Genomic DNA, 27,540 nt, shown 5'->3' on the forward strand with positions numbered 1-27,540 from the left:
CTCCAGCCAGACCAGGACCTGCTTGAAGTGTTGCAGTGTGGCACTGAACACGTTAGATATGAGGTCTCAACACTGCTACTCAAGGCTAATCATCATTATGAAGACTGCTACTCAAGGCTACTCATCATTATGAAGACTGCTACTCAAGGCTACTCATCATTATGAAGACTGCTACTCAAGGCTACTCATCATTATGAAGACTGCTACTCAAGGCTACTCATCATTATGAAGACTGCTACTCAAGGCTACTCATCATTATGAAGACTGCGACTCAAGGCTACTCATCATTATGAAGACTGCTTCTCAAGGCTACTCATCATTATGAAGACTGCTACTCAAGGCTACTCATCATTATGAAGACTGCTACTCAAGGCTACTCATCATTATGAAGACTGCTACTCAAGGCTACTCATCATTATGAAGACTGCTACTCAAGGCTACTCATCATTATGAAGACATCGGTGTTTGGTCCTGAGGGCCAGTGAATAACTTCTTGCTAAATTCAAGAATCCCAGACCCTGACCTTTCCTTTTGACTCATTTAGAGAAGTCTTACTGTTTAGAGCAGTTGACTGCACATCAAGAGGTCACAAGATGGAATCCTTTCCTATATGTGGCTTTGGATTAAAGGATCTGTTAAATGATCACAGATATTATACATACTTGTTTCCTGTTTGCTTCTGGCTGGCGAAGTATCCTCTCTTGTAGGCACAGCAGATCCCCACGGTGATGCAGAGCAGCACCACCACTACCACCAGCACCCCCAGCACGATCCCCGCTATGTTGATGTCGTCTGAGGAGAACAGACATCTCTGTTACATCTTTGCTTCTGATCCTAACATGTCAGTCTTGGCCACATGGCCTCAGACCAGCAGTACTGAATCCTTGTGATTCATAAGAGGATCAGTTTAGTCATCCATACACAACCGCGTATGGTCACAAAATGGATTTCCTCTCATTTGTGTTGTGCGTGTGGTGATCTTCCAGACTTACAGACTTCCATGATCTGTGCGCTGCACTCGGAGTATCCCGCGTCGTTCTTCGCCCTGCAGTAATACTGCCCTGCATCCTCCTTCCTCACAACGCTGAATTTCTACAAACAAAACAGAGGAAACGCTGCTGTTTTCATCTTTCCTGTGTGAATGGACAGATATACAACCATGGAAACTGTAACTGGCTGGGTATGGTGGTGGTGAAGGGGATTCAGAATCTTTCTAAATTCTTCTAAAGAGGTATTTAACAATTATTTTGTTATCCACTTTGTTTTCTGTTAGCAGCCTAATACAGCCCTCCAGCCGCCCCCCTCTACAGCCCCCCTCTACAGGACGACAGGCTGTGGTTGGCAGTGTTTGCCTGAAAGGGTTTCAGTTAAGGCCTGTAGTTCACAGTTGGGTGTGACGGGCTGGAAGTCACAGGACTGACAGGCAAGCCAACCTTTCCAGAGGCCAGGGTGAAGGTTGACCGGGGCAGCCATGGGCGAGTCGCTGACTGCATCTCTCTCTGAGAGGAGGGGAGGTTTGAGGAATGTGCAAACGAGGACAGCAGATTCCCCTCGTGGCTCAAGCCCCCTCACACCATCAACTGTCTCCCCAAAATATCCTCCCTCCCCGGCCGCCAGCCCCCCAGCGCCCCGCCCTGCCTCGACACTCCCACAGCCCAAACACACACCAGGGTCCCTGTTTCAGAGTTGAGCACGTAGGAGGAGTTGAAGAACTTGGGGCTGGTTTTGGGGTCATCGGGGATCTCCTCGTTGTTGTGGAACCACTGGTACTGAGACTTGGGGAACCCCTCATCCTCCACGCAGCCCAGCTCCGCTGACTTTCCAACCGGCACGGACTTTGGGAGACTGCATTTGGGCGTGACAGGCTTAACTGTGAAAAAAAAAGACATCCAGCGTTTTAATGTCAAACAAGATGCACGTCTCTGCTTCCCTGCCTGTGGCGCACTGTGGAAATTATGAAAACCTGGTTTGACGAATGTTGTAGTGACCTCGACAAGTATGTGTTTTCAGTCCCGTTCCAAATCCTGCCACCAAAACACGCCTGCTACTTTCCATCTTTAGCACGTTAGCTATTTAGCAGGGATGCAGTTTCAGAGCTCCACATTTAGCCCCAGAACACTCCTAAACAGCAGGGAGGGTCACCATCCTTGAGTGCCACCCTGCCCACATGACCTCAAACTGTTTCATGTTCAGCATTTGAAGACTCCAAACGCTGATGCTTTGCAGGTGGTTCCTCACAGTTTTCCAGTCATCTTTGTAAGTGCTGTGTTGTCCAATTTGAAAGCTAATTTACATCTGGCCAGACGCTATGCATATTCATCTAAAGGCCCTAAACGTAGAATCTTATGTATGGCAGAGGTATGATTTATGGAAAAGTAATACAGTTCAACGCATGCCAATTTCATGAGCTTGTAGTTTGAATCTCAGTCACTGGGAGTCTCCTGGCTGCCAGGAATCCTGGAATCAATAGCATCGGCGTACTCCATCACAGTGGCATTTATTACAATCAATATCTGATCCTGCTAAGGCATAGTGGGAGCTGATTGACATCAGTACATGAGGGGAGGGAGGTACACCTACCTCTGACTACCAGCTGGATGAGAATCTCATCGAAAGACTTCTGGTCGTTGGTGGCGGTGACCTCACAGCGATACTGTGCTGTGTCGGACCTGGTGGTGTTGGTGATCACCAGCGTGGCCGGCTCCCGGATCCTGGCCCGGTTCTCGAGGTCTCCTGGAGGCACAAGAACCGTGAGGAGGAGGGGTGGAGCGACACGCTGGTGTACAGCATCAACATTTGATGCTGTATACTAAACGTTAAATGAGTTATTAAATTAGCATTTGATCAAAATGATTTCATTAGATGATGCACATGAAGATGGTTATGTTTATCGTTCAGTGAAATACATTTTCTTGAATGACTCGATGTTAAGATGAAGGTGGGGTACCTGAGATCTTCTTCTCAAAGTAAACGTAACTGGGTTCTCCATTCTTGATTTTCTTCCACTCAATTCTAGGGTTTTTTGTTGAGATGGATTCTACTAAACAGGACAACTCAATCGCTGTAAGATAAAGAAAATTTGGTTTAGACATTTTTTTAAGGCTAGAGATCTGAAGACTCTCACCAAACAATTCTTGTGTGCTTCTTCTGTGATGCAGGGTGTCTAGAGTTTACTGTCTGTGTGATCCGCTGGCTCTTACAGTCAAACTCGTTGGCCCACGGAGCTTTGTCGGTTGTTCTCAGAATCACTGCCAAGACCGTGAAAAAGTCTGCAAATCACAGAAGAAGAACTATGTCAGCCCATCCTCATGAATTCATCATGAATTCCATCATCATAAATTCCACAAAGTCAATAAACATCTAAACCCCTTTCCCCCCAGGCTGTCTCCTCCTCCTCATCGCCACGGTGACAGGTTCCTCATTCTCTGCGTTCCAGCACATGGCTGGCTGAATGTGGTGCCGTCCGGTTTTAGAGTGGCTGGTCAGATGAATGTGGCGTTATGTAAGCAAGGGTGTGATCTCTAAGCATGCTGGGTAATAGCACAGGAGGCACGTGGCCTGTGTAAGCTCTTCCATGCTGGCAGCATAGCCTCTCAGATATCTAGGCACTAGTTCTCTCTGCCTGTCTCTCTCCCTGCCTGTCTCTCTCCCTGCCTGTCTCTCTCCCTGCCTGGGTGACAGGGGTGCCCATGTGGCAGTAACAGGGCCTGGTCGCCCTCCCTGCCCAGCCCGCTGTGGCAGAGGGGTCGGGCTCACGCTACACAGGCCATGTTGTAGACGTACAGCTCAGCACTTATAAACAGCTGTTCCTCAGACCACACCCCTGCTGCTTAGGCAGTGGGTGGAGGGGTCATGGGCAGGGTCAGCTGCTTAGAGAAAAACCTCACTGTTGCTTTTTCTACTGGCTGATCTCCACAGTTAAACCAGGACTCAAACTGAGAACTACATCCTGGTTACTCAGGACATCCTCTTAACCCCCCCCCCCCCTCCCCCTGGGAACCATGGTGATATTGTAGCCCCTCCTCTCCCATCTGAGGTCATAAATTAAAGTGTGGGGCCTTCAGAAACACAACAGCTCATGTGGTGCTGCAGACTTGGTTCACCAGGGCACCCGCTGACACCGTGAATTAGCTGAGCACCACACAGTCAACTCATACCGCCATGCTAGTCAAACACAAACAGACAGGTCTGTCTGGAGGCATAAGGATGTCTAAACTCTGAGCCACCAGCCCTCATCAGAAGAGATGGTGTGTTATCCGTCTCGCTCTCTGCTAAGTCAAGGGCAGTTAGTGTTGGTGTTGAGTCAGGTCTTGACCCAGTGTTCCAGCTCGACCCAGGGCATGGGGGTGGTCTGAGGGCTGCACCTGAAGCAGACAGTCCTGTAAGCAGCTTAGCCAGTCTAAGACAATTACAACACAGCTTGTGTTTTCCTGCTGTCGGCGGTTTAAACACCTCACCAAGATTGACGCCATATTGTTGGATCCCTTCTACCTCGTTCTGAGATTAAACTTTGACTCCTAAGTTCTCTGAAACGTGATCCTTCCCTTGTTTGCTATGAATTTTTTGAACTTTGGATTTTTGGAAAGGTGTTTTGAAGTACTCTTTAGATGTTATGTTTTATACAGTACTATTTTGGGAACACAGAATAAGTGACAATATTGAAATGTTTTTTAATATATTTATTTAAAAACTGATTCAAAACCTGTCAGTTACGTGACAGTCAAAACACCAAAGTGTGATGTGATCCTGCTTAATATCAGGAGACAGGCTGAGAGGAGGAGAAGTCTGTGTGCAGAGGAAGGTGATGAGATGGAAATAACAACTGTATAGAAGAAGTTTCTTTGGCTGGTTGGGAAACTTGCTAATGTTTCTGACAAGCCTTGAAGCTAAGGGTGGTGTCAAACTGTCTGCTTCAAATGTCAATTCTCTCCTCTTGATTAGAGGAGTCAGTGATGGAAGGAGATTCTCCACTGAGGGATGTAACGGGTAATATGAGCAGTATCTGAACTGTGGAATTTCTGCCTACTGCCTACCTGTGCCTGCATCAGGTAAGGTAAAGCTCATTTAGTGCATTGCTTACTGTTCTGATGAACAGATGATCCAATCTTTGGGACATGCATTGAAAACAGATCTCAGTGTTTCCAGTGTGTTCAGTGATGTACTAGGTAAGTCTGTAAGACAAAGACACTGTACAGGTCAGGACAAACATGAACTACTGGACCACATCCAGGTCAGGAACTACTACACCACAACAAGATTGTCATTTATACAGATTTAAATTCACCTATTTTGTTAGGTGTGTTAAAGGTTACCACAGTATACAAGAGCATACTAATCTTGCCAGTAACTCATCCAGCCCTCCACAAGCTCCTGAACTGGGGGTTTAAACAGCGGTCTGTCCGCAGGAAGCCTGACTTCCTCCTGATTTCCTCGTGTTGGAAGCGCCACACAGCCGAGGTAAACACAGACGCCTGATTGGCTCCCAGGTTCTTGGTGAACTCTGTATCCTCTTAACGTTTACATCCTGCTTGTGTTTCGCAGGGTGACAGATGGAGCGTTTCTGACAATGGAAACAGCAGGCGTGGCGAGTGACGATGCTGGGAGACCATGAGAGGGCTGACCCGGCAGCAGGAAGGAACGCTGCAGTGAGGCAGGTGTCTCCCCTCTCTCTTCCCCTCTGTCTCCACATCCTGTCAGGCTGTCATCCTGCTCTCTCTTTCTCTCTCTCTCCCATGGGGGGGATCAGAGGTCCAGACCTTGTTCTGGTCTGAGTCTAATCCTGACCCTGACACCTTCATCTGTCTGATGGGAACTTGGGTTTGTCTCCTCTCCCTGCCTCCTTTCCCTGCCTCCTCCCCTGCCTCCTCTCCCTGCCTCCTCTCCCTGCCAGGGTGCAGCTGCCTCCGCACTGCATCCAGGCTCCTCTAATCTCCTGCCTCCTCTGTGGGCCTGTCTTGTTTCTTGTTTTCTTGGTTAATCTCAGAGTGATGCTCTGATAGCTTCCCAAAGATACATCAGACCGTAGACACACCTGGAGATGTGAGGATTACCCTCCCAGAGGGTACACAGAGCCCATCAGGGGATCACAGATGTGGACTGAAGTTGATGTCTGGAGAACTGATTACAGCATTTGAGGTTATTGCTTTATTTTGTATCATGTTTTAAACTTGAGAAGTGTATGTATTCAGTATTTCCCCTGTCTGGTATTGAGAAGAAGGAGTGTGTTTTTCCAGTTCTGATTCTAGAGAGACCAGCCCACTGGGAAAACAAACATTCTTTTGATCACCACTGCCTCTCTATTTACCATCTTTAAATCTACTATTCAGTTTTCAGCTAGGCTGAAAATCACATATCATCCATGATCACAAACTCACATTCTCCATGATCACAAGCGAAGGTTTGGTCGCTGCTCTGAATCTAAGAATAATCTGCGGTTAAGTGTAGCATTAACAAAACATTCAGCAAATGTGTTCAGTCAGTAGAATATAATTAAGGAAGATAATATTCCTTGTTATTTTTTAAACGCTGCATGGCTTCAGTTCCCTGTGGAGGAGCAGAGGTGAGCACAGGGCGACTCAGTACTCTCCCTGGTTCAGCAACTACAATTATAATCTTGTTTATTCCTGCACTGATATTGATTGTATGGTGAATCCAATATACCAGGTAGACTGAACTGCCATACCATATATTTAGTTGTTTTCTGTTGAATGTCCACTTCCTTTGGGCAGTGTTGTGTTCTGGCTTCATACTGGACTCTCTTATGAACCCTCACGACCATGCGGTGACATAGCTGCACTTATGAACCCTCATGACCATGCAGTGACATAGCTGCTCTTATGAACCCTCATGACCATGCAGTGACAAAGCTGCTCTTATGAACACTCACGACCATGCAGTGACAAAGCTGCTCTTATGAACACTCACGACCATGCAGTGACAAAGCTGCTCTTATGAACACTCACGACCATGCAGTGACAAAGCTGCTCTTATGAACCCTCATGACCATGCAGTGACAAAGCTGCTCTTATGAACCCTCATGACCATGCAGTGACAAAGCTGCTCTTATGAACACTCATGACCATGCAGTGACAAAGCTGCTCTTATGAACCCTCATGACCATGCAGTGACATAGCTGCTCTTATGAACCCTCATGACCATGCAGTGACAAAGCTGCTCTTATGAACACTCACGACCATGCAGTGACATAGCTGCTCTTATGAACCCTCATGACCATGCAGTGACAAAGCTGCTCTTATGAACACTCACGACCATGCAGTGACATAGCTGCTCTTATGAACCCTCATGACCATGCAGTGACAAAGCTGCTCTTATGAACACTCACGACCATGCAGTGACAAAGCTGCTCTTATGAACCCTCATGACCATGCAGTGACAAAGCTGCTCTTATGAACCCTCATGACCATGCAGTGACAAAGCTGCTCTTATGAACACTCACGACCATGCAGTGACAAAGCTGCTCTTATGAACCCTCATGACCATGCAGTGACATAGCTGCTCTTATGAACCCTCATGACCATGCAGTGACAAAGCTGCTCTTATGAACACTCACGACCATGCAGTGACATAGCTGCTCTTATGAACCCTCATGACCATGCAGTGACAAAGCTGCTCTTATGAACACTCACGACCATGCAGTGACATAGCTGCTCTTATGAACCCTCATGACCATGCAGTGACAAAGCTGCTCTTATGAACACTCACGACCATGCAGTGACATTACTGCTCTTATGAACCCTCACGACCATGCAGTGACATAGCTGCTCTTATGAACACTCATGACCATGCAGTGACAAAGCTGCTCTTATGAACACTCACGACCATGCAGTGACAAAGCTGCTCTTATGAACCCTCATGACCATGCAGTGACAAAGCTGCTCTTATGAACACTCACGACCATGCAGTGACAAAGCTGCTCTTATGAACACTCACGACCATGCAGTGACATAGCTGCTCTTATGAACACTCATGACCATGCAGTGACATAGCTGCTCTTATGAACCCTCATGACCATGCAGTGACATAGCTGCTCTTATGAACCCTCATGACCATGCAGTGACATAGCTGCTCTTATGAACCCTCATGACCATGCAGTGACATTACTGCTGTGATGTGTTGGTTTTTGTATCTCAGATTCTACAACTTGTAACTCTGGTATTGCAAAGCCTCTCTGTGGGAATAGTGTCAAACTGGACACTTAACAGCACCATGTTTTTTGACCTCTTTCTATTTCCTCTCACACACCCCACTCTCTCACTCACACACTCTCACACACCTCACTCTCTTTCTCACACACACACTCTCACACACCCCACTCTCTCTCACACACACACTCTCACACACCTCACTCTCTTTCTCACACACACACTCTCACACACCCCACTCTCTTTCTCACACACACACTCTCACACACCTCACTCTCTTTCTCACACACACACTCTCACACACCCCACTCTCTCTCACACACACACTCTCACACACCTCACTCTCTTTCTCACACACACACTCTCACACACCCCACTCTCTTTCTCACACACACTCTCACACACCCCACTCTCTCACTCACACACTCTCACACACCCCACTCTCTCACACACACACACTCTCACACACCCCACTCTCTTTCTCACACACACACTCTCACACACCCCACTCTCTTTCTCACACACACTCTCACACACCCCACTCTCTTTCACACACACACTCTCACACACCCCACTCTCTCACACACACACACTCTCACACACCCCACTCTTTCTCACACACACCCCACAGTCTGCCACACACACACCACTTTACAGCTAAATGATTAGTGTCAGATTCCAAACAAACCACTCTAAAATTCTCCAGACTCAATAGAAATACAGAAATCTATGAATGTTTTTCTCTATCGACCACCACAGAATCATGTGACACACTTGTCTTTGTCTGACTTCCAGTCAAGGAGAAAGTAGCAAAACAACCTCTGTTAGTCTTCAGTGAAAATAACAGCCAGGACTGTAGGAGAGGCAGGACAGGAGGAGAGGCAGGACAGTAGGAGAGGCAGGACAGTAGGAGAGGCAGGACAGAAGGAGAGGCAGGACAGGAGGAGAGGCAGGACAGGAGGAGAGGCAGGACTGTAGGAGAGGCAGGACAGAAGGAGAGGCAGGACAGGAGGAGAGGCAGGACAGGAGGAGAGGCAGGACAGGAGGAGAGGCAGGACTGTAGGAGAGGCAGGACAGTAGGAGAGGCAGGACAGGAGGAGAGGCAGGACAGGAGGAGAGGCAGGACTGTAGGAGAGGCAGGACAGTAGGAGAGGCAGGACTGTAGGAGAGGCAGGACAGGAGAAGAGGCAGGACTGTAGGAGAGGCAGGACAGTAGGAGAGGCAGGACAGGAGAAGAGGCAGGACTGTAGGAGAGGCAGGACAGGAGGAGAGGCAGGACAGGAGGAGAGGCAGGACAGGAGGAGAGGCAGGACTGTAGGAGAGGCAGGACAGTAGGAGAGGCAGGACAGTAGGAGAGGCAGGACAGTAGGAGAGGCAGGACAGGAGGAGAGGCAGGACAGTAGGAGAGGCAGGACAGTAGGAGAGGCAGGACAGTAGGAGAGGCAGGACAGTAGGAGAGGCAGGACAGGAGGAGAGGCAGGACAGGAGGAGAGGCAGGACAGGAGGAGAGGCAGGACAGTAGGAGAGGCAGGACAGTAGGAGAGGCAGGACAGGAGGAGAGGCAGGACAGGAGGAGAGGCAGGACAGGAGGAGAGGCAGGACTGTAGGAGAGGCAGGACAGTAGGAGAGGCAGGACAGGAGGAGAGGCAGGACAGGAGGAGAGGCAGGACAGAAGGGCTGAAAGGTGCTCAGCTTGTGTTGCTGCAGCTGTGCCCTGTCACCAAGGCCAGCGACCTGCTGGAGGTCAGTCTCAACACATGAGTTGTCAGGTCCAAAATCCAGATTTCAACTGTTTTTGTATCATTCCGTTCCAGAAGCCTCCCCATTGTGAGGGATGACATAGATTATGAAGAGCTCAGTGGAGCGTCTTTACGTAAGTACAGAAGATTAACACGACTTCTCCTCTAATGATATAAGACCATATGAAAAGTCATTTTCTAGATTTGTCTAAATCTCTTTTCTGAAGTGGCTTGGGAAATCATGAAAAAACAACTTCTAGCCTTCAGTGTCGCACTGATAACTTTGTGTTTCTATGAAACTCCTTTGATATGAAAGTGAAGGATGAGCTAGGATCAGGCTGCTGTTGGGCCGTGGTGACAATGAACATGCTCAGAACGCTGTGGAGGGGGAGTCACCTGGAGGAGGGGAATTCCTCTCTGAATTGCTCCTCCCAAGGTTTCTTAAATTTTGTTCTCCTGTTGGGAGTTTTTCCTTGTCTTCCTTGAGGGTTTAGGTTGGTTGAGGGGCAGTTCTATGGGCGTATGTGAAGCCCTCTGTGACATGCTTGCATGTAAAAAGGGCTATACAAATACATTTGATTTGATTTGACCTGGTTCCCAGAAAGCTGGTGTTGCTAGTGGTTACTGGGATGGTAGAGGCTGCATTGAATGACTGAGAGTCAGTTGATCGTCATCGCATGCAACTGAAGATTTAAAGATCAGCTGTTATTGTAGGTGTGATGCATTGTTTAAACCAGCGCTGAGTTGGAAATGAAAGACCAGCTGACTCTCTGAGGTAGTGGGTACCCCAGCTGACTCTGTGAGGTAGTGGGTACCCCAGCTGACTCTGTGAGGTAGTGGGTACCCCAGCTGACTCTGTGAGGTAGTGGGTACCCCAGCTGACTCTGTGAGGTAATGGGTACCCCAGCTGACTCTGTGAGGTAGTGGGTACCCCAGCTGACTCTGTGAGGTAGTGGGTACCCCAGCTGACTCTGTGAGGTAGTGGGTACCCCAGCTGACTCTGTGTGTGAGGTAGTTTCTCAGCCCAGAGTTTAGAATCGACAGGAGAGACTTTGTAGTCCTCCCTCATTCCATCAGGCTAAAAATAGATGAGATGAAGCAGAGATAACACAAGTCCCTGAAGAGACTACCTCACACTGCTCCCCTTCAGAGCACGCCAGGCTCTGCGTACCCACTGCAACATCCCTTCAGTCTTACATGACACACACTGGAAAGTTACACACAAGAGTAAGATGCATGATGTGGGGAAGGGAGAGTGGCCTGCAGTGTGTGGTGTGTCCGTTTGGGATTAGATCCTTAAGTCCTCCGCTGCACCTTCCGTCTGCACTATATGAACGTCTCTTGGGAGAAAAGAGTAAGCAGACTCAAGCAGAATGAGTGATATGTAGATGGTAGGAGTAGAGAAAGAGAAAGCTTTCTGATCTGCTGTGGGTCCCACACCAGGTCCCAGACAAGGCAGTGAGGGGTGAGGTGGGGGACGAGGCTGATAGGAGGGGACTAACGGTGTGACAGAATGCCTGAGAGCCTGTCAGACTGCCTCAGCATTAGTCTGCATCTGGCTGGACCCTGTCCTCCAGCGAACATCCACAGCACCGGTCCACAAGAACCCCCCCAGTCACCTGAGCCACCCTGCACCTCCCCCTAGCTAGCATGGCACCCTACACCTCCCCCTAGCTAGCATGGCACCCTACACCTGCCCCTAGCTAGCATGGCACCCTGCACCTCCCCCTAGCTAGCATGGCACCCTACACCTCCCCCTAGCTAGCATGGCACCCTGCACCTCCCCCTAGCTAGCATGGCACCCTACACCTCCCCCTAGCTAGCATGGCACCCTGCACCTCCCCCTAGCTAGCATGGCACCCTACACCTCCCCCTAGCTAGCATGGCACCCTGCACCTCCCCCTAGCTAGCATGGCACCCTGCACCTCCCCCTAGCTAGCATGGCACCCTACACCTCCCCCTAGCTAGCATGGGACCCTGCACCTCCCCCTAGCTAGCATGGCACCCTGCACCTCCCCCTAGCTAGCATGGCACCCTGCACCTCCCCCTAGCTAGCATGGCACCCTGCACCTCCCCCTAGCTAGCATGGCACCCTACACCTCCCCCTAGCTAGCATGGCACCCTGCACCTCCCCCTAGCTAGCATGGCACCCTGCACCTCTGACTAGCTAGCATGGCACCCTGCAGCTCTGACTAGCTAGCATGGCACCCTGCACCTCTGACTAGCTAGCATGGCACCCTACACCTCCCCCTAGCTAGCATGGCACCCTGCACCTCCCCCTAGCTAGCATGGCACCCTGCACCTCCCCCTAGCTAGCATGGCACCCTACACCTCCCCCTAGCTAGCATGGCACCCTGCACCTCCCCCTAGCTAGCATGGCACCCTGCACCTCTGACTAGCTAGCATGGCACCCTGCAGCTCTGACTAGCTAGCATGGCACCCTGCACCTCTGACTAGCTAGCATGGCACCCTACACCTCCCCCTAGCTAGCATGGCACCCTGCACCTCCCCCTAGCTAGCATGGCACCCTGCAGCTCTGACTAGCATGGTAGCAGGCTTCCAGTTCCTCACACCTCACCATTACTGTGGAATATGAGATGTGATCTGTACATGACATGTGAAGTGCTTCCTAAATGGTCTGAGCAGATCACCCTGAATCACACTCATGCCAAACAATCCTGGCTTTATTATGCAACTGTTCTGTGTCTGAATTGGTCCCAGGTTCTTTAGCTGTTGGTTCTCATGCTCAGGGCCTCCCCCTCCTGTCTGCTAATGGAGACCTTTGTTTAGTGACACACATTTGAGTCTCTCGTAGAGGGGATGAATGCTAAATAAACAATTAGGATGGAGCCTATTGTGTCTCAGGAATGATGACATTCCAGATATAACTATTATAGAAGCTGATTATCCTTACATCCTACTGACTCGGATGAGAAGGTAATCATGGGACACTGTAAACAGGACAGGCATCAGGGATGTTGAATCACAATAGAACGGTTCTGGTATGGCCATCTCTCGGTTATGTTCTGTGTGTGAAAACTGAACGTTAAGAATGTAAATATGCTGGGATGATTTAATGCTCCATTGACTCCCTATGACGTGTTATGATGGATCTAGAACACCAGCACTCTGTGTTCACCAGATATCCCCTCCAAATAAATTCAAGACTGTGAGATTTACAGCTGTTTGGAACTATCCCGCTAAAACTGATGTAAATAAATCTAACCCTAACTGTCAAATTCACAGCCACAAATTTAGTTTTCTTATTTTTTTTATTTTTCCAACGTATACAGTTGTGAAGAGCTATAGTAGTTATGTGTGCAGGTATGGTTTAAATACGCTGCTTTGAGTGATGTGCACGCCGTTTAACAACCTCTTAAATAAACTTTCCACACACAAGTATGCCGCTAAACCCAAAGGCAACAAGGAATCAGCAAGCAGGACTGATCCGATAAAATCAACAAATCTTAAATTGCAATCTTTAAATAATCTTTGCCTGTAACAGCTATCTAAATATTTATACCTGGGGCAGACATTTGCACAGATATGTAGGTTAAGTATTAGTATAGTGGTGTAGCAAAAGGCCTTATTACTGATCATAAATAATGAGCCAAAGATGAAACTGATATGCACCGAGTTTTAGTATCAGTGCTGACATTTAGTGATACAGGTTAGTAACGATGCAAGCGGGCGTCCGAGGCAGCGGGCTGGTGAGTTATTCCCCACGAGGGTGAGAACAGGTTAGCCTTCGAGAGGCATAAGCGGTATTTATAGAGGCTGTCAGCGCAGACCGAGGTCCTTACTGCTTGCTAATTGTGCTCTCAGGTAAAGCAGAGCTGCAGAATCTCATGCTGCATCACAGCCAGCGCTGCCTCCACCCTCCTCACTAACAACATCCATCGGTAGCTTGTTTCTCAAACCCCCTGGGTCTTCCCCGGGTCGTCTTCATTGAGAACGATGCTGAAAACACCTCCTTTATACGCCAATTGCGGCAGGAAGCAAATTACAGGAGGGGCGTCTTCCTCTTGACGAAACCCTCTGACGTGCCAACATACCAGACCAGCCTCACATCCACACGGCAAAATAAATTGGGGGGCTCCACTGTGAAGGCTTAGAGAGATCTAGGGGCCTAATTCAGCTCAACACAGACACTTTTGGCTGGTAGACCGAGTCAATCCTGAGCTTGAATCTGCTACCATGAAAATCTGTGTTAAATTGCATCACACTGTGCCAGAATTAGCTGCTCACTGTACTGTGCACAGATGGCACAGGCCGCGCACCCTGCGAATGCCTCGCATTCCCATCCAGCCAGACTGCCCCTTCCTTAATCCTAATTAGGAATGTAATTTCCACCCCAGCCCTTTCCAAGTGTGATGAAAGGCCGGTAGTTGTTGGATAGAGAGTATGATGAGAAGCATTCAGTGAATCTTTTTCTTTTTTTCCTGTATGTGAAATACTATGATTACTAAGACAACCCAAGATATAGTAACTGCGGTGAGATATTTCTCATGGGGGTTTTTATGCTGTTCATATAGTAAACCCTGCTGGTGCTCTGTTCTGTAATACGTTTATGTTTAGGTTAAACCCCCAGTAGTGAAAGCTACATTATAAATATCCTCATCCTATATCCAAAGCTTTAAGCCCATCCCCGCGTCACAACCTACACCTCCTTCTTCATCTCTGCATGGCTGATATTAACATGTCCATACTGCCCTCCTCACCACACAAATCCTTCATAATTCCTCTCGAGATCAAAAGACACATCTCCACTCGAGCGCTTTGTTGTCAGTTAAATCTGAACGCTGTTCATGTTCACCACAACCCCACAGCGGTACAGTCCAACCTGCTGCCGTGTTGGACGTGCCGTGGGACAGAGGCTCAGCCATTGTAGCCTGGGCTGTGGTGATAAGCAGCCATTGTTGAGTGTGTGGCTGGGCGTCAGACAGCAGTGAGGTAAGGCTTGTCTGACAGCTGAATAATAACACCACACTGCTAGCACAGCCATGTTGACTTAGCACGAGCAAAAGCCTTAATCCGACCCACTTCCTGCACCAAACGATGGTCATTTCCTCTGCTGAACATGGCAGCAAGTCTCCTGTGCCACTCCCTCTGGGGACAAGCTGGACAGCCAGCACGGTGGGTGGCTTACAGCCTTTTGATCTCCTTATTTAGGTCGTCGTGAACAATAATCAAGTTGGTTGTCGTACATATGCCAGTTCCCTGAGACATGTTCCAGGACCAGAGCTGGTCCTTGTTCTGCAGCCACACAGCTGTGGGGTAGGCAGCCTGGACTAGGAGCGGAGGTGGCCGCTCAGGAAGCTTATGAAGTCTCCATAATAGGGCCTCCCGACTGCATTCAGTCCAGTCATCAAGATGTTATCTGCTGTAGAACAGCAGCACAAACCCAGAGCTCCTATTGTGCTGCGCTCCAGCATGCCCCCCACAGCCTGGATGATTCACTGGCCTTTGTTTGCACTTCTGAACAACAAAAGCCAACTTGTGCAGCAACTCTGAAGGCAAGGACTGGTCATAAACTGTCTGGCAAATGATTCTCTTATGTACTCTATTAAGGTCAGTGAAAAGACTCAGCCCTTCACATGCTGTTTCTAATTGCACAATAATTGTTTTTATCAGTTTGAAATTGATTTCAGGATATAGATGAGGGGCCTTAGAATTTGCAGGGTTAACCCTTTGCTGGTTTCTCTGTCTCCTTTCTTGGTTTTCATTATCGATGTTGGCCAGAGAATGGCTCCATCTCTCCTGTCTCCAGCACCGTAGCATCTGTAGGGCCTGGGTCTACACACTGCAGTCTGTCTGGGTCTGCACACTGCAGTCTGTCTGGGTCTGCACACTGCAGTCTGTCTGGGTCTACACACTGCAGTCTGTCTAGGTCTACACACTGCAGTCTGTCTGGGTCTGCACACTGCAGTCTGTCTGGGTCTGCACACTGCAGTCTGCCTGGGTCTGCACACTGCAGTCTGTCTGGGTCTGCACACTGCAGTCTGTCTGGGTCTACACACTGCAGTCTGTCTAGGTCTACACACTGCAGTCTGTCTGGGTCTGCACACTGCAGTCTGTCTGGGTCTGCACACTGCAGTCTGCCTGGGTCTGCACACTGCAGTCTGTCTGGGTCTGCACACTGCAGTCTGCCTGGGTCTACACACTGCAGTCTGTCTGGGCCTATAAGCTCTGACTTTCAATAACATTAGTTTAGCATGCAGGCAACGCAAAGCCAAGCTCTATAGCAACCAAGGGAGTAATGAGCCGCCCCTAAGCTTTGCTTTCACTGGTGATTCCAGAGCAGTGATGTACAGCCGAGCTAGAGCCTTAAATCAAGGTGACCAACCCCTATTACTCCATGAATAGCCTTTGGAAAATGATAGTCAGTTACGCAAGACTGTATACAGAAGGCATGAGCTGGGAGGGGGACCTGTGGGTTACGCTTACTGTGAATGTGGAATGTTGCGTTTTAATTGGCTGACTTCTTTACGTATCTTCTCCAAAGGAAGCTCCCTTGTAGTGGTCCTGCTCCCCAGACAAAATCATGTCAAAAGTAGCATTATAAAAATCATAAATTGGAGAAACACAGGAACAACTTAGTAATTCAATGTTGTTGAGGTGGTATATTACAAAAGTGTAAGCAGGCACTATGTTGTTCTTCTAGGTGTTTCTATGAGGTCTTGGTAGTTCATGTTACCTTAAAGCGACTGCCAAACCTTTTTTGCAAAGCTGTGGGAAACATTTCAGAGCCACAACTGTTTGTGCTTGGTAAGCCATTCTGGGGCAGCGCGCCGCTCGGAGGAGGAGTGGAGAATGTTAGCTGAACACGCGTCTGTGAGTCTGGGGGGAACAGCTTTCACAGGTGAACCCCTGTTCTGATTGGCCCGGGGGTCACATGTCACAAGCCTTCACATTCCTCCCATAGTGCCTTCAAAAGAGAGAGTCTCGGCCTACAGACAGCCTACAAGCACAACATTCCCAGTTGTGTTGACTGGCTTCCTGAACTGGCGTTTGTTTAACAACAAGAATAGTTAGTGAACTTTCCAAAAAGTTATTTTATAAAATCTGATTGTGAAGTGGCAGATCAATTCTATCCGATCTTAACAATGTGTAGCATCTGCAAAGGAAAGATATAATAAGGTATTAAAGTGGGACTTCAGTATTCAGAGAGTTGTTTACATGACTGAGAAAACAAGAGGCCTTCTTCTTAGAGCAGACAAATGATTCAGCACTTTCCACTTGGCCTGACACAGTACATAAATGAGAATAAATACAAATCCTTTCCAACTGCAGGATCCCTATGCTCGTCTTTTTCCAAAAAAGGATAGAGACATCAAATGTGATTCCTGAGGAGAGCGAGTGACCCAGAGAGCATGTGTGAAAGCAGACTGCAGACTCACATAGTTAGCATAAGCCGGCTGAGTGCTGGGGACAGGGAATGTAGCTCCGCAACAGATGGGGAGAGGAGGGCTGGGGGGTGGCATACAGGCCAGTTACCCCTGCTCTTATCACCTGCTTGGGGGAGGAAGGGGAAGGGGGAGGGGACTCCCCATGGGAAATGCCAGACGATTGTGTCAGATGGCAGAACGGTCCAGCTCTGCGGATGTTTCTTCAACCTTAACAGCTATGCAGTCACGCAAAGTTAGACGTAACTGTTATATAAAAGGTTACAGTGCAACCTGTTGCCCGGAAAACATAGATGACCGCCTTCCGTTTTAACGGTCAGAGGCTTCCAGTCACTGTTCAGCCCAGAATATCTCCATAGTGTCATGTCTGATGTGGCAGGGTAGGTCATTGTGACAAAGTGGGGCCCAACCAGGCACCCTAGGATCAACACATCACCACACATCACCACCATTACCTCAGCGGCCTGGCAGAAACTTCTGAGAAGACAATGTTTACAGACGCACTGCTTTTCTCTCTTATTTAAATCTCAGAAAGATGGAGTAGTAATTCAGAAATCTCAGATTAGTCATCGCAAAGAAACATGGAGCCATCTGGACGATGATCCAGGGGGAACACTCCTCCCTCTCACATCATCCTCCCTCCATCCCTCCCTCCTCCCTCCATCCTCCCTCCCTCCCTCCTCCCTCCCCCCTCCCCCCTCCCTCCGTCCCTCCCTCCATCCTCCCTCTATCCTCCCTCCCTTCTCCCTCCCTCCTCCCTCCATCCTCCCTCTATCCTCCCTCCCTCCATCCTCCCTCCATCCTCCCTCCCTTCTCCCTCCCTCCTTCCTCCTCCCTCCCTCCCTCCTTCCCTCCCTCCCTCCCTCCCTCCCTCCCTCCCTCCCTCCCTCCCTCCCTCCCTCCCTCCCTCCCTCCCTCCCTCCCTCCCTCCCTCCCTCCCTCCCTCCCTCCCTCCCTCCCTCCCTCCCTCCCTCCCTCCCTCCTTCCTCCATCCTCCCTCCATCCTCCCTCCATCCTCCCTCCATCCTCCCTCCCTCCATCCATCCTCCCTCCATCCTCCCTCCATCCTCCCTCCATCCTCCCTCCATCCTCCCTCCCTCCATCCTCCCTCCCTCCTCCTCACCCACCAGATGTGGAGCCACCTTGTCAGAACCATCATGTCACGCTCTCTTCACAGGCCTTCTCATGTGTGTGTGTGTGTCTCCTGGATTCATTTTGGGGATAATTATGTTGTAAATGAACCATTTGTGCCTAAATGATTCAGATTTACAGTATTGTTACTGTCCTTTGGCACGGCCATTTTCATATGACTCAGCCAAGCAACAGCTAGGGGGTAAAATAGCTTTAATTGGAAATGATTACAGCCAAACCTATTAGTGGAGTGAGGAGAATATTTAGTCAATTACCATGACGACTGTATGGAATGTCCTGATTGCCGGTTGTAATCTTTGCAGTTACACATAGCAATTAACCCCACCCCGGATAAGTGATGTCTCTAACTGATTGGCCAACTGCTGACCTAATCTCTTTAAATGCACTGTACCAACCAAACCCTGATGGGAAGACTAGAAAACAGGCGTAAGCACCGTGGTTTAACCTAGATACACCATGCCAGCCACCTCTAATGCTTACATCTACAGTCTGTCTGTGTGAACTACTGTCCTTTAACGTGCAGGCCAAACACACACTCTTCCCGTCCAGAACCAGGCCAGGCCTGGGTGAGCGAGGCTGGGTGAGCGAGGCTGGGTGAGCGAGGCTGGGTGAGCGAGGCTGGGTGAGCGAGGCTGGGCGAGCGCTGGGCGAGCGCTGGGCGCTGGGCGTGCGAGCGCTGCAGGCTGGACCTACGGGACAGTGCCCACAGTCACGAGGGCCGTGATCCTGAGTGTTGATGATCTGAAATAAAACTGCATGGTTGGTCAGTTCCACATGGATGATCCTCCAAGCCCAGCTGGGTGAAGGACGGTTAAGAGCCTGCACTCATCATCCTACAGATATAGATTCCTTCTGAAAGTGTGGTGGAAAATGCATGAACCCATAAGATCATTGTTCCAGTTCAAGCCAGATAGCTGGAGCTGCTTTCAGAGGGTCTTTGGCTCAGCTCGTTGTTAGTGGCTTGTGTTCTTCAGTCTCCCAGGGCCACACAAGGCTGTCTGAGTGCTGTTCCTTTACCTGCCCCCCCCACACATACACACACACACACACACACACACACACACTTGTTCTCCTGTTCTGTACCAGGCATATTTATTTTCCCGATAAATTATTTGTTAGTTATATTCTGACTGTAGTTTTACACGTTTAATATTTCAGGAGAACGACACATCTCTGCTACCATTGTTCGGAGATGAGACTGGTTCCAGGTCTGCACGTGCAAGAAGGGCAGTGGAACATCAGATACTAACTCCTCTGTGTCTGCTCCCTCATAGGGTGAGTCACTATACTGTCATCAGATTTCACAATTTAGTGAAACACTCGACTGTTCCTCCCTGCTTCAGTCTATAGCCTTCTAGTTCCATTATGAATGTACGATAGCATGGAATAATGGAATGAACATATTCAGAGCAGGAGCCCTCCTGGAACATTGTTTGTCCAACAGGTCAGTGTACAGTACACTGTATATCCAGCACGGCACTGCAGAAGCAGTAACGGTGAATCTAGAAGTGCTCAGGGTGATCCGCAGTCGATAAGGTCGTGAGTGCAGTGTGCTATATTAATCTCTTTAAACCATTAGCCATAAATAAACATTTGATACTGTCATGCACATCTCATCTCCTAGTAGGGACATTCAAGCAGCAGCTAAACACCATGCCGTTCTCTTAGCAATTTTAGAAATATGTTTGAAGCCAATCACGGCTGGCGATACAGAGCCCAGCCGAAGGGGATGGCTGTCCATCCAGCTTCAGATGGCAGGCTGGGTACGTAGAGGACATGACAGTAGAGGCAGGCTGGGCACTACAGCCAGCAGATCATTGTTGTCATTCTGTTGTGATGCGCATGCAAGCTTAAGGGAGTCTCATTTTATGGTCAATTGCTGATTCAGAGCGATGTTGGAGACCCTGTTAGTCCTCCTGTGGAGTTGAGATCAGCATGGCTCCTGCCTGCGTGACCGTTCCCACGACAACATGAGGAGTTACACAGACATACATTTCTATCACAATCTGTCGTAATCCTGATTCTTAGAACATTATTCTTGCTTCTGTTGGGATTAAATTGGTTTTAAAGGGGCAACTTTAATCTTTGTCTCATGTTGCAACAAATCATTTTCTTTGTTTATAAATTGACATTTTTAACAGTCTTCTCTCTCCTAGTCTTGGACTCATCGCAGGGTCGTTGTAAATTGCTTCTGGTGCAGCAGAACCCCAGTCCAACTAGCTCCTTTCAATTACAAGGTCCACTGTGCATCTCCAAGCGTTTTTGTTAGATTTTGTTTTGTTTTTAATTACTCTTTCAAGTGTCACACAATCTCTTAATAATACAGCCCGATTCTGCCAGCTGGGTGAAACATTTCCAAGGTTTGAATTTCCATTGGTTTGGTTGGAGTTATCTTCTAGCTCCGATAAGGACCACAGAGTAAACATGTTAAGCCTGTTCTGGAAGCAGAACTTTTGTCTACGAGGAAGGATGATAAGATAGTGTGGTTATATTTGAAGAAGTCTCCATGGAATTTGAAGTAAAAAAAGGAGGGTAATTCTGTTGCACTGGTCTTTTGTCGGTTCCTGGAAGCTTGCTTATCATGTACCATCTTATTTATGGCTGAATTCAGGGTGAATTCACAGGATCATGTTACAGCCGTGACATATGCCTGCCTAACTTCTGAGTAGGGATGTGAATGACTGTTGATCAGGACTGTTGATGAGGCTGTTTTATGGCTGTTGATGAGGCTGTTTTTCCTCCTCCCTCTCTTCCTTTCTGTCTCATAGGAGGGACATAGAGCATTACCCTCTGTCTCATAGGAGGGACATAGAGCATTACCCTCTGTCACATAGGAGGGACATAGAGCATTACCCTCTGTCACATAGGAGGGACATAGAGCATTACCCTCTGTCACATAGGAGGGACATAGAGCATTACCCTCTGTCACATAGGAGGGACATAGAGCATTACCCTCTGTCACATAGGAGGGACATAGAGCATTACCCTCTGTCACATAGGAGGGACATAGAGCATTACCCTCTGTCACATAGGAGGGACATAGAGCATTACCCTCTGTCACATAGGAGGGACATAGAGCATTACCCTCTGTCTCATAGGAGGGACATAGAGCATTACCCTCTGTCACATAGGAGGGACATAGAGCATTACCCAGGAGGGCCTGTAGCAGGACTCTGTCGAGGGCCACCATGTTACAAACTCGCCACTTATGTCTGGCATTAGGGCAGATATCCCAGGCACGCACTTCCCCTGGCTGCTGTCTGTTACACGTGGCAGCTGGGTCAGAGCACTGCTGACCAGTCCCATCCACCAGCCCTGAAACATGAGTGGGTCGACTTCATCTCCATGATCCAGTGTGACAGGATCAGAAAATGCCATTAATGTCCCTAGATATTAGCACGTTGGTATTTATTTATTCATGTTCCGTCCAACACATTTTATTTCTTTTTCCACCCAACTAACGATGAAGTTTTAATGGATGGTAGCCCTTAGTAGGTCAGCTATATGTATTATGAAGAACTAACCCGCCTCAAATCCCAGGCAAACCTTTCCTCTAATGGTCTAGGAGATGGTCTAGGAGATCACCTCAGTCTCAACAGAGGACAACCTCCTCCCTGATGCATTTACTCTGAGAAAAAACAAGTCAAATAATTCCCTCGCCAATTCCTGCCATTTAACACTGTGGAATAGATCCTGCTTAAAACCTTCATCTTACCAGTTAAGAAGCCTGTTGGTGTTAGTCTCTAACACCAGATTGACAGATGGTCTGGTTACAATCTGCCCTCTCCAGGCTGGTCATTCAGCTAAATGCACATTGCTGGTCTAATGTTGTTTAGCAGCAGGGCAGACTATTGATCCTTTTCTCTCTGTTGTTACACGCTAATTAAGAAACAGTTCCTTGGAGACAGAAAGGCCAAACCGAGTGGAGTGGAGTTGATAACAAACACAATATCCATATTTCAAAAAGGGGATATACTGTAAGATCTAAAATAACATAAAAAGCAGCAATACTTAACATTAAGGTTACATTAATTACCATGTAGTTACATAGCAATGCTCACAGGAACAACTATGTAGTTACACTTCATTACGGTTTTGTGGTAAAGTTATTACTGTTGTAATACCAGAAAATTCTTCATATTAACATGGTAGCAGTAATTTAGGACAGTTGGATGGGGCCTGTAATTATCTAGATAAGAATCTAGGTAGCAGTGTCCTGGCAGCTTGCTGTTATCTGGATGTTCTGATCTTGAGCCGGTCGTCAGAGTGATCGAGCATGATGTGATGCTGCCTGATGATGAATCATGTAGCGTATGTGTTGTTGTTAAAGCATCTGAGACGATGACATGGGAACACCACCACCCTAACCCTCCTCCACACCGCCTCCTAACCCTCCTCCACACCGCCTTAACACCACCCTAACCCTCCCAGTTACTGCTGTTACATGAACATCCCACCACCTAACCCTTCTCTTCCCCAGTTCCTCAATACTATGTTACCAAATAACCCACTCCCTTTGGATGAACACCAACATTTCTGAGGGATTTCTAACCAAAACAAATCTGCTGCAAAGCCAGTACTACAGTGCCATATGAAAGCATTTCAGTTTGATGTATTAAGTTACAAGATAGCACATTGTTTTAGAATAGTACTACTTTATACTGTAAATGAATGAGTGTTTAACTAAATGCATCCATCCATCTCTGACAAGACCACACATCTGAATGAGAAGGTTCACCTCAGTCTGACATACCAGGCTAGAGTAACTGTCTTTGTGACTGAAAGTAAACAATAACAGAATCTGAAGTCTGGCTCTGACTCCAAGCTTTGCCTCGTCTGTAATTGACTGCTTTCCAAATGTTGATCGATGGTGTTCTCATCTGACCTGTGAGAGCCCAGGCTGTGTCCAGGCCAGGGAACGAAGGCTCCACCACAGACAGGATTCCTCCCCAAGGAATCACATGACCACCTCTAAACATCCCCAAACAGGAAGTCATCCCAACACTGCCCCTACACTCTCAGGTGATAGGGGACTAGATTAGCCACTAAATACAAAGGAAACAAAAGCATACTGCCTTACGCCACAAAGCTAACTATGGATTCTCGCTGCTCTTGACAGAAAAAGATTTTGCTGTATCAGTCTTCCCTTTTGTTCACATACTTTTATTGACGTTCAGAGAACGTACATGCTTAAAATTCCTGGAAGGTTAGCGTGTTTTGAGCTTTTGCACCCATGTCTACTGAGCTGACAGGTTTACCAGGCTAAACATTCATTAAAACAGGATAGGCGCTGGCTTCGATCACCTTTCATGCTCCTGGTGAGAGGTTTATGTGGATTGTCGTCTCATAAAAGGACATATGAACACAGGTGGACTTCTAACTCCCACAAAGCTGCCACCACGTCCTTCCCTTCTGTCCACCTACCAGAGAAACCCTCAGGCCTTTATAGTCTCTTTATAGTCTATCTAAACATTGAGAAATATCACTACACAGTCCGTGACGGCTTCCGTCCATGTGGTTGTGATTGGAATGCTGCATGTGCTGCTAACAACAGTGTCTGAGGTTTGGATGCCTGGATAGATATTTCTGTCCGTAGCCTCTGCGCCCGAACACCTTCCTCATGTGCTCAGCTGCTTCAGGGCTCTGTGCTGTTTGTCCTTGTGGCAGAGCCATGCCGTGTGTATGTGGAGCACGAGGGTACTGATGTGGATAATAAAGCCTGATGCTATAGTTATCTACTGTGCACTGTATCCTACATGTCTCTTTATACATCTGAGTTTTATGTCTCAAGAACAACATGAGTAAAAACAGAGGCATGTTCAAGTTTGGGGGGGTTATGTTGTCACACAATTGGTTTTGGGGTTAAAAGGTTAACGATTCAACTAATAAGAACTGACTGGGACTCTGGGGTTCCTTGTGTGAAGTCCATTTTTCCATCTTTCTATTTTTCTATATTTCTTTGCCATTTACTGTCTACAGTAAAATGTCAGGCTCGCCCTGAAGGGTTCCTACATACCATGCAGGGAATAACCAAACATTTGCTCACAAGCTGTTGGTGGAAAGGGAAGCATTTGACAACAAGCCCCTCCTGGAGCGAGCTTGATCAGCACTTTCCTCAGGGCTACCCCCTCCATAAGCAGCTATGCCACACATGCCAAACAATGCCAAGACACCTGTTTTGGGGGCTCCTTTAAAATACATACTTGTTCAGTTGTTTGCTGTTAGAAGAGTTTACCCAGTAAAAATGTGTCCGCTATTCTGTGAAGCGCTGCAAGGCCGAACCGCTTGGCATGATGAAATGACCTATCAAAGAGAAGCCCTCCACACATCACTCCACATAAGACAGCTGTCTGTCCCTGCTGATATAGGGTCTCTGCTGATAGAGGTCTCTTCTGATAGAGGTCTCTTCTGATAGAGGTCTCTGCTGATAGAGGTCTCTGCTGATAGAGGTCTCTGCTGATAGAGGTCTCTGCTGATAGAGGTCTCTGCTGATAGAGGTCTCTTCTGATAGAGGTCTCTTCTGATAGAGGTCTCTGCTGATAGACGTCTCTGCTTCCTCTGAGCTGCCAGCAGGCACAAAACAACTAGGCCTACAACTGTAGTTTCAAATGTCGCTTGGCTTAGTCATGTAGACTAATCAATTTCTGACTAATTTGCAAAAAGGTCATTCATCAAGCCTGAAATTACATTTGCTAGTGTCCCACTTTCAAGGCTGTACAAGGTAGATCAGGCTGTACAAGGTAGAAGTGATTTATTAGGATTTTGAACAGGTGGTTTCTCTAAGATCGTGAGAATGCCAATGGTGAAGCTGAGGTTTATGTGGCAGAGTTGTGATCTGCTTTGAGCCTTGTCCAAGCCCCTACATACTGGCAGGAGTACCAGGCAACAGCATTCCTAAGTGCTTCCCTGTTCTGAGAAATTCAGGTAAAAACAATCGTGGAAAATGGCAGAATGTTCTTGCAGGCATGTTATTATACACAAAACAATTCCAAACAAATAAGGCTACATTCCTACAACTTTCTTGCACCTTTAAATTATGTTCAGTAGTCCTACCTAAAAGACACAATGATGTCAGATAACTGAGGCATCATTTTCTTTATTAAATGAATTCCATGGACACACATTTGCATTTCTCCAGATGACTCAAGTAATGCATCTATTAAAATGGAAATGTATTTCCCCCTTTTTATCCACCAGTCAACAAGTCTGCCTTTTAATTTAATCTTTAAAGGCTACCAGACTGCAAGGATGCCGTGTGAGACACTGCAACATTTCTACCTCCTAATTAAATCCACCGAGGTTTAAACCAATAAGCGCACTTGGATGATCAGAAGCTAACGGAGTGGTGTGACGGCTCAGGCTGCCTTTGTTCTACCCGTCCTCCCGCCGCTCGCCCAGCCCTCAGACAGATGACCCGCCGACCCTCTAGTTCTGCTACAGGCTATGGCCTCCTTTTGGTGATTTATTTTGCTTTAGCTTTAACAAGTGATGATTAATTAAAGTTAGTAAACTGCATTAAAAAATGTAAAAAAAAAAAAAAGTTTTGAGGATATAGACTTAAGTTTCTAAACGCCCAATTAATGTCGTGATATTTTGATGTTGGCAAATGATTTACATATTGTATCATTAAACTAAGGCAAACAGGAAAATCCAAAATTGCCAAATTTTAATATTTCAGGTTTCCAAAAGGATGAGAAGGCCTAGTCGTCGAAACACAAAGCTTTCCCTTAACAAATGGTATATACCCTTTCTCAAATGTCATCAAACTGATTAGATTTGGGGAGATAAAGATGGTCCATCGATCGTTCCAAGAGAGCTAATAAAAACTTTCAAACTCTGTTTAAGGACAGAAGCACGCGCTGCCCGCTGGCCTACACAAGCTCCTCCCGCGGACCGTCTGTTCCCGTGGAAAACTACCGTTATATCTCGCATCACTGGCTCTAGCGCCGTACGGTTTATAACAAGCTAGATGTACATTTAACAACTTCACAATAGATAACTGGAAATTTCAAGATATAATTTAAGGATTTATGAACGTCTGTTTGTCTAAATATCCAACACGTAAAACTTTTGGAATTCGAGAAGTCGCCAAACCGACAAATCCAACCAACAAATTGACCAAACCAGAATGTTTTCTTTAGATAATGCTCGGTTAAATTATAACTCGGAAATAGATGTGGATGTTTTAAATAACTGTTTAGGAATAGTTCTCCAAGACACGCTTCACAAAGCCAGACAGTGAAACGCTGTCCGTTAGAAACGGCATTTCATCGAGTCAGTAGTGCTCACTCTCTAGCGATATGACAAATAAATTCCCTTATCAGTCGTTTTCAAATATTCTTTGACATACAATGATCAAAACACATCTCTCTGTTCTGGGTGAATGGTTTGAAACTGTAAGGTATATTTAGTTAATTCTGAAAGAATCACAACTAATCAGACACAAATGTAACACGTAACCGGCACACGAGTCAAAAGTAGATTCAGGATAGAACCGATCACCCACGGTAATTTCCTGGGTAATAATACTCGGTTAGGAATCTATAACATTAATTTAGCTACTTACAGTGAGTTGAGAGGAGGACCAGAAAGCAAGCCAGACGTGTTAACGCCATCTTGAAGTCGATGCAATGTTCAGTTTGGCTGTACATGCGCAAAGTAAAGAGCTTTGGAGAGGATGGAGAGGACTGCGAGCGACAGAGAGAGAGAGAGAGAGAGAGAGAGAGAGAGGGGGGGGGGGGGGCTGGGTGAATCTATTGTATCGGGTTTCCATAGCTACCAAAAGCATCACTCTCAAAGACAAGAATTTATAGTTGAGATGTGGGAGGCTTTTAGAACAGGACCCGCTGCAGCAGCCTGCACAGTATCTGCAGGCTGCCTCTGACGCGCGTGTTCAGATGCAAACATACACAAAATGAAATTACGCATTATAGTAATTGCCTGAAATCTCACTACTATTTATTGCACTGTCAATGACAAATCATTTATTTTATTTTATCCTGTTTGTTGTGCTGTTAAATTGTTGTTATGGAGACCAAACAAGGGATTATTGTACATTGATTAGAGGTTCTGCTACAGGCC

At 47.4% G+C, this 27,540-nt stretch overlaps 1 protein-coding gene across 3 annotated transcripts in view; it reads right to left on the reverse strand.

Moving 5' to 3' along the window:
* The window catches only part of jam3b (junctional adhesion molecule 3b), a 29,417-nt gene extending 2,289 nt beyond the window's left edge, over nucleotides 1–27,128 (reverse strand). Inside the window, exons 1-7 of one of the 3 annotated variants that reach the window (XM_084683796.1) lie at nucleotides 27,026–27,128; nucleotides 3,201–3,269; nucleotides 2,948–3,061; nucleotides 2,581–2,733; nucleotides 1,668–1,870; nucleotides 993–1,092; nucleotides 663–792 (exon numbers count right to left, since the gene is read on the reverse strand). In XM_084683796.1, coding sequence (XP_084539922.1) covers nucleotides 663–792; nucleotides 993–1,092; nucleotides 1,668–1,870; nucleotides 2,581–2,733; nucleotides 2,948–3,061; nucleotides 3,201–3,269; nucleotides 27,026–27,110 — 854 coding nt within the window. In that variant the 5' untranslated portion in view covers nucleotides 27,111–27,128. Of the gene's footprint in view, nucleotides 1–662; nucleotides 793–992; nucleotides 1,093–1,667; nucleotides 1,871–2,580; nucleotides 2,734–2,947; nucleotides 3,062–3,200; nucleotides 3,270–5,033; nucleotides 5,169–27,025 lie in introns of those variants that run through there. The other 2 variants (XM_084683797.1, XM_084683798.1) reach the window with 2 other exon arrangements.
* Between the last annotated feature and the right edge of the window lie 412 nt (nucleotides 27,129–27,540).

The sequence above is a fragment of the Hypomesus nipponensis genome, chromosome 20 (assembly GCF_054491055.1).
Source record: "Hypomesus nipponensis isolate SF chromosome 20, ASM5449105v1, whole genome shotgun sequence".
NCBI lineage: Eukaryota > Metazoa > Chordata > Actinopteri > Osmeriformes > Osmeridae > Hypomesus > Hypomesus nipponensis.